Consider the following 10,620-nt stretch of genomic DNA (forward strand, 5'->3'; position numbering starts at 1 on the left):
ACTCAAAAAAAAGTTACTAATAGCTTACCACAAATCTGAAAAATTATTTTCTACTTACACTTGATTGTGCGTTTTGGTTTTGGCCAATTAGAAATAGCCTAATACACTATGATAACAAAAATATGCTGATATTACCTTTATTAAATGACCATCAGTGCTTAATGATATTCAGGTTTTGTAAATGCAAATATTATAAGGCAGGCTATTACTGAAGTGCTCTGTTTAATTATAAAACAAGTATATACACCCAAAGATTGTTATTACATGAAACTGAATGGATTGGGAATTTATCTGAAGTTAAACTTTGTTTAGAAACAGCGTGGAGGAGCACCAGGGTGGCTCAGTCAGTTGAGCGTCTGGTTTCTGCTCAGGTCATGATCTCGCGGTTCCTGGGTTCGAGCCCCACGTCGAGCTCTGTGCTGACAGCTAGCTCAGAGCCTGGAGCCTGCTTCGGATTCTGTATCTCCCTCTCTCTCTGACCCTCCCCTGCTCATCCTATCTCTCTCTGTCTCTCAAAAATAAATAAAAAACATTAAAAAATTTTTATGTGTGGAAATTTTAGCAATTTCTCAAAAAAACAGTGTGGAAATTTTAGCAATTTCTCAAAAAAACAGAAAAGAGAGAAAAAAACAGGAAACAAATGTTTCATTATTTTTCTCATCTATAGACAATGAAGTCATTTGCTGTTATCAATGTGTCACAGTGGTGCGAGAAATATTTTATCAACAAAGAAAATAAGTATCAACGCCTCCTCCTAAGTGGATACCAGCGCTATAATTAGGACCGATGCTATTTTTCACACAATGGACTATTTTTCTGATCCGCACGAGAGCTGTAATTACTCTCGCAACTTCAATGTCTAACTTTAATTCCACTTAGAAATATTTTGACAAACTGACAATAGTTAAATATGTTACAACAGGGAAAATGATAGGTTGCTTTTGCCTTTAGAATACTGAACATGTTGCTTTGTTAAGATACTCTGTGAGGCAAGGACTTCCATCCATTTTTCTTGGCATAAAAGGAGATGAAATATATTCACAGCCCCCAATATATTCACAGCCCCCCAAAGAAAGCTGGTAATAGAATGACCTAGAGAATTGGAGCTGACCGTATAGCCTTCTAATCTGTGTCTTTTCTAGAAGGCTGCACATGCAGAAGACAAAGTCCATTCACCGTGGAGACAAAAAAAATTTTCAAGAGCCAAGTCAACTCTCAAAAACTTAATCTCCAGTGAGATCAGGTATGGCTGTTCTCGTGAATCTCAGGAGAGCTGGAAATATTACACCTCTGGTTAGGACTAGTTAAAGCCTGAACTTTAAGCTTTTGACTGAGTTATATGGGACAGTCCCTGGATCCTGTTAATGAAATTCTCATTTCAAAGAACCTGGGGGACCACACAACTTTGAACTGGACACTTCTAAGAATAAAAGGGGGTAAACTAGGTCTATGGGAGAAAACCAGGACATAAATGTTCAATAAACTATTGTCTTTTACTGATGCAAAATGAAGGAAGCATTCTCTTCAGAGATGTTTGTTACTAGAGGACCAACCATTCTTCTGCAGCTAGAACTACCATGGTGCAGCTAATGTATAGGGAATTTCAAGTCAAGGGCAACTTGGGCAAATATGTAATGAGAAGGGTACCATTCTGGGAAGCCAACAGCATTAGGTACTTAAGACAAAGTTGTTGAATATCACTGTATTTACTTAAAGATCAGCGAGCCCAGACAGTCTGCCATAAGGGCAAAGTCTTAATAGCTTATTTCTAAGACTTCACACATGAGCAAACATTTCATTTCACATATTTGATGAGAATTAATCAAGGCACTGTCTTACAAATAAAGCAAGTAAGAGTATGGGATCCTACATATTACATTTTGATTAATACCACAGAAGGATCAGTACCCCGAATGAAAATGTAAAAGGTATTATTTATATAAGAATTGCTTCTGGAGTTCTGCATTCAATGTCTAGTAGCTAATTTTATTTAAAAAAAAAAAGAAAGAAAGAAAGAAAGCCACATCACATATTTTCTCCATGATCAACAGGATAGAATACTAACAAGTTTCAAGACTTGCAAGGAAGACCATGAAATTTGGAGTCAGAACTACTTGGGTTCAAATCCTACATCGATCCATTTCGAGTTGGAGAGTGACACAAGAAAAACCATTAATAGCAGCAATGGTTAGATATCCATCCAACATCGATCCTTCTATTCCTCCTTCTGAACAGAAGCCTAAATTCATTTAGGTACACACTTACTCCCCTGGAAGACTATTATCCCAGCAGTAGGATCAATTGTAAACGTTGGCTCCCTATTCCCTTTGCCAATGATTGGTTTAGGAATGTACATGTGACCAATGCGAGCCAATGAGAAACAAAGAAAGGTTTGATGGGGCTGTGGGGAAAGTTCTCCTTCTCTGGGATAGTGTCAGGGAGTGACTCTCTCCTCCTCTCTGGATATGTTCAGATGTACATTTATGAGGCCTGCATGTGCTGCTTTTGTTCAACCATGAGTCTCATGATGAAGTCAACACACAGAGTTGAGCTTAACTATTGACTTTTGGGGGAAATGTAGCCAGAACCAAAGTTCTTAGGTCACCCTGTTTTGGATGTCTAGACCTGTGTGACCAAGAATTCTACACAATTTAAGCCAGTTTAGTGGAGCTTTCTGATATTTTCAGCTGAAGGTACTCTGATCCTCCTGAGTCCTTTTCTCAGCTGTGAAAATCAGACTGAGAGCTACATTGCAATCTTGCAAGAACTCATGATAATCCATATTAAGTATTACACACAACGCTTGACACATTGATACAAGCTTTTCAGCAGACGGAATCAGGTGTGAGTTTGCCACTGGCCTGGCACACTGAGTTCCTGCTATTAACTTGGCTAACCATGATCTTTGGTGAATTTTTAACAGCCTTGATTTCTGAGAGCTCACATTTCTATATCAGATGAGACTGGCAAAAAGAGCTTCCAAAGAACACTCTGTAATAGCTGCAGCAAGGATCTCAGATCTCTTTGAGCCCCCCAAAAGGCAAGGAACGGAATAATGTTTTGATATTTTGTTATATTTCGTCTCCCTCTCTCTCTCTCTCTCTCTCTCTCTCTCACTCTCTCACACACACACACACACCTTAAAGCAAATAAAATAGAACCAGGCTGAGAAAAGAAATTAATCTATCCCATAAAATGCTCATTTCAAAAAGAACTGAGGAGAATGCAACATATTAGAAACTTCTAAAATTAATTAAACTTTAGAATGAATATAGGAGAACACATAGAAATGTGCTGTGTAAGCTTGAATCATCATTCCTTAATTTAGAAGAATTAAAATTTGGGACTTAGCAAAAAGAATAAAACACTATCCCAGAGAAGGAGAACTTTCCCCACAGCCCCATCAAACCTTTCCTTGTTTCTCATTGGCTCGCATTGGTCACATGTACATTCCTAAACCAATCATTGGCAAAGGGAATAGGGAGCCAACGTTTACAATTAACATTAGGTATGTGTTAAATGGTGTCCTTGAAGAAGGAGAAGGAAGAGGAGCAGAAAAAATATATGAAAATAATCTTTCCTCCATTATGTAAACAATGTATCTTTATCATGCATCACCCACATTTTCCTGATAAAAAAGATGGGTGCTCTTGGAAGAGTGGTGGCCCAGATAGGATAAGATAGGCAAGAGAAATCTTCCTGTCCATCTGTCTTCAGGAAAAGTAACAGTGACTTCTACTACGGAGTTAGCCTTCTTGAAGCCTTATGCAAATAGGAAACCATGAACTTAACCAGAGGATTGTTTTAAATCAAAGATAAATCCAAGAAGGGCACCTGGGTGGCTCGGTTGGTTGAGTGTCTGACTTTGGCTCAGGTCGTTATCTCATCATTCATGAGTTCGAGCCCCACATTGGGTTTGCTACTTCTAACTCACAGCCTGCTTCGGAACTTCTGTCCACCTCTCTCTCAGTCCCTCAAAATTTTTTCAATGTTTATTTTTGAAAGACAGAGCATGAGTAGGGGAAAGGCAGAGAGGGAAACACAGAATCCGAAGCAGGCTCCAGGCTCTGAGCTATGAGCACAGAGCCTGACATGGGGCTCGAACCCACTGACTAGGAGATCATGACCTGGGTTGAAGTCAGACACTTAACTGACTGAGCCACCTAGGAGCCCCTAAAAAAGTTTTTTTTGAAATAAAAAGTAAGGTAAGAAATAGTCTCATTAGGTCAAGTGCTTTAGATATTTCATGAGAATCTCTGAAATTTCTTGTGTTTACTAGCATAACAATGTGTTTTCGTGTCATGTTACATAAATAAAATGTTTTGCATGGCATGAATACACTACACATTGCATCTTAACTCTACTTCTAAGGTAGCTATTTAGAATGTGAGCAGATCTGTTATCTACAAGATTTTCCAATTTTCCCAAAGCTCCCTAAAATTCATGGAATGATTTAGGGTACATGACATGATATAGTACTGAGCTGGTATACTTTTTTGTAAGCAAGAAAAAAACCCTAGCCTCAAAGAGGTCTGATTTATGACTTAATTCAGTATTCTATACATAGAAAGTCCTCAAAAGAAAAAAAAAAGTCCTTGGCTGATTACCTGGCTGAGAGCCTGCAAATTTACATGCAGCAAGAACTCCTCTTTCATGAGAGTCATGATCTATTTGCCTTTTCCTTTGGTTACGAGGGAAAAAAAAATCCAAGACTTCAAGGACCTTTATACTGTGTAATACTTAACTCTATGTAGTCATGCATGGAGTTCCCTCAAGGGACCATGCAGCACTGTGGACGAATGCTTAAAAGACCATTTTTGCCTTGCCCTCAGATTTAGATGAAAATTGTTTTTTTTTTTTAAACTTTTTTAAACACTTACTTATTTTTGAGAGACAGAGAGAGACAGATCATGAGCACGGGAGGGGCAGAGAGAGAGGGACACACAGAATTGGAAACAGGCTCTAGGCTCTGAGCTGTCAGTATAGAGCCCAATGTAGGGCTTGAACCCACAAACCGTGAGATCATGACCTGAGCTGAAATCAGATCCTCAGCCGACTGAGCCACCCAGGCGCCCCTAGATGAAAATTACTTTAGAATCTTGCTATTTGGTTACATTGCCCAGTGACGTTGAGCAACAAATGAGAAACAGAATCAAGCTAGCTAGTATTTCCCCTAGAAACCAGTGACATGTGGTATGAGCAGGAGTCCCAACTGAAGTTTAGTACTTTCTGGCACCAGTTATCAGGCTTTCTATTTTCAATGCCCAGGGGTGCAGTTCAAGTTTGAGAACAGAAGATCAAATCCAATCCATCAACATTTAAGCAAGGTTCATTATGCCCATAGATTCTTGAGTGTCACTGTCAGGCTCACTGGTTAATCTATAAATCTATGACATGGAGTTCACAGTTTTCATTTTGGTCTTGGTGTAAAACTTGTGATAATTTGCCATTGTAGAACAAAAAAAACTGTGCCTCACAATTTACAATTCACACCACTGATACCTTGTATCATCAAAATTTATGTTTTAATTGCATCTCAGAAAGTTTAAAAAATTCTCGTTTCGCACAAAAGGACATTACTGGCACATCATAATGAGACACGTGGAAGGTCGTCCTCTGCCGAAGAGGAAATGTTACGATGTGAACGAGGCCTCCCACTGATTTCACAAGTTACAGACCAACTTGCGAAAGAGAAACAAAGAATGCACATGATCTTTTGATCGAAGACTTTTGGTTAATGAGACCCTAATCTAGCCAGGATTGTTGCAAAATTTCAACATGCTTTTAGGATGCCAATATAAGTATTAATATAAACGTTAAACAGAAAACCAACTTCAGTTATGTTTACATAAAAACGTCTACAATCTTCTCCATGACTCGTTTTTTTCTCCTTACTGAACTTCCACTGGAATGCTGGTACCATTAGGACGCTACCTCTTGATCTCACAGTGTCAGCGGCAGAGGTCATCGAGAGGACATGATTGCCCGCTGACCCATGAGAGGGACCCCAACAATTGGAGGCTCCTCAATTCCCTCCCCTGTCCCCAGCATGCGCATTCTATCTGCCTTTCCCACTCCCAGAAGCTTCCCCAAGGACCCAGCCCCGAGACAGTGATGAGATGTTGAGACCATCTGGACAATTTACATGTGTGACCCCGTTTATGCTTAGTGGACAGATGTGGAGATCGGCCAGTCTGCGGCCACCCAAAACGACCCCATATGCAAGGCCCCTTGCTTATTAAAACCGCCACTTACCAACCTGAAGTGGCCTGTCTCTCTCTTTCTTTGGTCTCTCTTTGTGTTCTGTGTCTAGGGGCCAGTTTTGGACTACACCTAGGAAGCTCTAGAGAATTCTGCAAACCAACACATACAATTTCAAATACTTCCGAAATTTCTATCAGTGACACTGAAGAGTCTACTTTGATATTCTAGAGAAAAATTCCTAAATTAAAATAGGGAGTTATGTCATCTTTGCCCTAATCATATGTCATTTCTATAAAAATAACTCAAGTCTCCATATTGTATATTTAATGATTTATTTCAGTATTTCCTATTACTTTGGCTCATTAATGTTAGAGCTCCAGTATCAACAACAAGAAAAGTTTAAGTTTCTACACCCCCAGAAAACATTTTGAGGCAAACACTTTACCGACTATAAAATATTAGAGTGTTCTATTTTTTAATAATCCATTGTTAGTAACATGATAGACATTGCTAACATTGCGAGCAGATTTTTACAACAAATTAAATTCATTAGAAGCAGTAGAAAATAGCCACTCGTTCATCACCACAAAAAGAAAGATAAATAAATTAGACTTCATGTAACTAAAAGCATGTTCCTTTCGGAAACTATATGTGAACTTCTAACCAATTTATGGAGCTGAAAGGTTTCATCTGCTACGGAAGAACAAATAAAATGTGAACAGAGAATGGCATAAAAAATGTCAACTACAATGAAATGAAAGAGGTACTTTACCAAAATAAGCAAGTGACAGCATAGTGTTCTTAAAAGTGACGCTTTCGGAAAACAGCGATCTGGCTAAGGTAAGAATTCAGAATTGTATTTGTAATTAATTCAGCAGGCTGGCCAGTCTGCTCCACTCCCGTTTCTGCCCTCCTTGTAAGGGTACAAAGACAATCGGAAAATATAAACACAGCTACTTAGTTAAGTCAAGTAAGTTATTCATCCGATCCAGGGATGACCTATGTTACCAGGTATCATCATAATGCAAGGGACTGCTATAAAAATGGTAATAGTCAATACCACTGAAGCTTTGTTTGATGTTTAAATTATTAGTCTTATTTCTCATGTAAATACACACGTTTCCTTATGAGAATTAAGTTTTTGTGTATTTTAATCCTTACAGCTTTCCAATAAAATCCATCAGGTCACTATTATCCCCATTTCACAGAGGTGGGCCCAAGCTATCACGCCCATGCACTATAACTCCCTTCAAGTGACAGTTTTTGGAACAAAGGCCTTGATTTACCTTCAAATAGCCTGATTTTGGTGAATCAGAGTCAACTAGATGCCTTTTTTCCCCATCATATTCCCTCTACCTAGAATCTCCTTCATTTGTTAAAACCTTACTCATTTTCTAGGCTTCACTCAGAAATTACGTCTTCTTTGAAACAGATTCCACTGAAACAGATTTAATTATTCCCACCTCCGTTTTCACAGTACTACCCACAGTTATCGTAATCACATTTCTCATACCGTATTACAGTTGGTCAGATGCATGTCCTTTTCCTCCTGAAGGACCTGGCCTTTATGTCCTTCTTAAGGACACAGCCTTCACAGAGTCTGGCATGAAGTAGCTGTTTGATAAGTTTTAAAAAAGAAAACTAAATGGAATGTGCGACCCCACAGATAAGACCATAGGTAAGAAAAATGGCGTATTGTAACTCCTCATGCTCTTGAAATAGATTCTGGCAGTGGAAGGGGGAAAGGCTTAGGAGTAAAGTCAGGATGTTAACAAAAATTATAAAGAGTGATTTAAAAATGTGGACAAAGGAGGAAAAACACTGGCCTAAATCCAACCAACGTCCTTGTGGCTAACGACACAAGTGAAGGTAATCAGAAGCAGGCCTGTGGTCACCCGAAGAGAAGGACTTCATTCCTGAAGAAACAAGGGTCTGCTCTAAGTCCTTCTAGGCACTCTTTGGGACCGGAAGAAGGACAGAAGGCTATCACCATAAGAGAGAGGCCTGCTGGAGATCGAACCCCAGTGAAGGCTGGCATTTCAGCTCTCCTCCCCAGGAAGGGTCCTCAAAACAGCATTCCCCCGTACGATCAGTCTGGTGAGCGTGGAAACGGCTACTAAAAATACCAACAAGGAAACGTTCATGGAGTGCCCACCTCATCACGCAGAATCCTTTGCCAAGAGTTTTCATAGATTATCGCGTTTGCCTGAAGCAAGTTACAAATCACGGTCCCGTTTTACCGGGAGGGAAACTGAAGATGGGAACAGGTGCATGAGCAGCTAAGGATGCAAGCTGAGCAGGGAGCTCTGACCAAACAGGGGTTCGGGGCTCTTCCTCTTCTGCCTGACAACCGCCGCTTCTACTGTTACTCACCGACCGCGTGATACGAGAACCGTTCCACCTTAGGACCCTACCTCAGGCTCTTTCACATTTGCTAAACTGTAATTTGAGGATTCCTTTCAAGTGAAGTCGGAGAATCTGTCTGTATTCCTTGGGCATCTCGTGGAAGCCGCGCTTAGGCAGGTTGTTGTCATAGTAGTGATGGCTGACGGGCGTGTCCTTCACCGTTCTGGAGAAGGGCCAGAACCCGTACAGCGTCACGTGCTCACACAGTTCCACCGCCACGCTTGTGATCATCAAGCCTGAGGACAGGCGGAACTCTGTCACGCCTTCAGTTCTCCAGAAGACGGCGAGGTTTCTCAGGTACTTGGGATGGAAAAATATCACCTTCTGTCTTGCGTTAGACTCTTTGAGTGTGTTATACACTTTAAAAGAGGCGATGGTGTTGGCCCTGAAAGAAAACGCCGGCAGAAGGAGGAATGCATCTCCGTAGGTTGCGATGTCCTCCAGAAATATTTCTTTCTTTTTCTTTAAGTTCCCATACCTGCCAAATCAAAAAAAAAATCATCATCCTTATAATCCAAGTAGCAGTTTTGGTTACATAAGGCTGAAGTGCCCATTGGCCAAACAGCTGAACCATTTATAAGAGACAAATAATGGACTCAGGGTCCAAGTACAAGAGCAAGGAAGCATCCTGTAAATATCAAGAGATAAGTCTTCATCTCTCTTTTGAGGTGTCCCTAGGCTTTCATTTATATTTTCTTTCTTTTTAAAAAAAATTTTTAATGTTTTTATTTATTACTGAGACAGAGAGAAACAGAGAGAGGGAGACACAGAATCCAAAGCAGGCTCCAGACTCTGAGCTGTCAGCACAGAGCCCAACACGGGGCTCAAACTCACCAACCGTGAGATCATGACCTGAGCCAAAGTTGGCTGCTTAACTGACTGAGCCACCCAGGCGTCCCTTTCTTTCTTTTTAATATTTATTTATTTTTGAGAGAGAGATAGAACATAAGCAGAGAAGGGGCAGAGCGAGAAAAAGACACAGAATCTGAAGCAGGCTCTGGGCTCTGAGCTGTCAGCATAGAGCGTGACGTGGGGCACGAACCCACCAACCATGAGATCAAGACGTGAGCCAAAGTCGGACGCTCAACTGATTGAGACACCCAGGCAGGCGCCCCGCATTTATAATATCTTACCAGGCTATCTCCCTACTGAACACACATTTCTTATGTTATTTTCATTTCCAACTGAGTAATTTTTTCTCTAAGGTTGCTTTTTGATACAGAAATACATCTAAATGAATAATGACTGATGTTTTATCAAACAGCACACTTTCAAAATAGCTATACATTAAAAAAATTCACTGAGCTGTACCCCTATTTTTTGTGTATCTTTTTTTGCATGTGATCATATGAGTTTCCTCTGAAGAACTTAAAATATCTATATCCATACACACACACCACGTATGTTAAATTTCCCCTGTGTATTCTGATAGCTCTGCATGTTTGACCTAAATAACACCTTAGTAAATATACTAATCTGTGTGATCATCTATGTTTAGAAAATAAACTTTTGGGATACAGATGTGATATTTTATATGATCTTAAGATATACTAAAACTATCTGAATATATATTTCTATTCATCAATTGGGATCAAAACAATGGACTAAAACTATGTATGGGATTTTTATTAACCAGCGACATTTTGTAGTAGTAACACTGTGAAAAATGAAATATGGAATTATTTTTTGGTCATAAACGATCCAAAGTAAGACCTTTGTTTTTTCTTTTTTGGCCAGGTTCTCCGAAAGCTCACTCTCTGAAGTTTCTAAACAAACTGTTTTATCAAGAAACTGCTCCCAAGATAAAAGAGTAATGCTAAAACTGAAAGAAAATTCTCAAAAGTAACTTCACTATTGTTACAAAAGATGAAGAGATAAGTGAGTTTTCACTTGATTAGTAATGTTCAGCTTATGACATTAGAAGTACAATTAGGGCACCCGGCTGGCTCAGTTGAGTTTGTGACTCTTGATCTCAGGGGTTGTAAGTTGGAGCCCCACACTGCCGCAGAA

At 39.7% G+C, this 10,620-nt stretch overlaps 1 protein-coding gene across 1 annotated transcript in view; it reads right to left on the reverse strand.

Annotated features, from left to right (window-relative positions):
• Nucleotides 1-6,519: 6,519 nt before the first annotated feature.
• Nucleotides 6,520-10,620, reverse strand: part of ST8SIA6 (ST8 alpha-N-acetyl-neuraminide alpha-2,8-sialyltransferase 6) — a 154,392-nt gene continuing 150,291 nt past the window's right edge. Inside the window, exon 9 of the mRNA XM_029955579.1 lies at nt 6,520-9,088. Coding sequence (XP_029811439.1) covers nt 8,620-9,088 — 469 coding nt within the window. The 3' untranslated portion in view covers nt 6,520-8,619. The remainder of the gene's footprint in view (nt 9,089-10,620) is intronic.

This window comes from Suricata suricatta, chromosome 10 (genome assembly GCF_006229205.1).
Source record: "Suricata suricatta isolate VVHF042 chromosome 10, meerkat_22Aug2017_6uvM2_HiC, whole genome shotgun sequence".
NCBI classification, from domain to species: Eukaryota; Metazoa; Chordata; class Mammalia; order Carnivora; family Herpestidae; genus Suricata; species Suricata suricatta.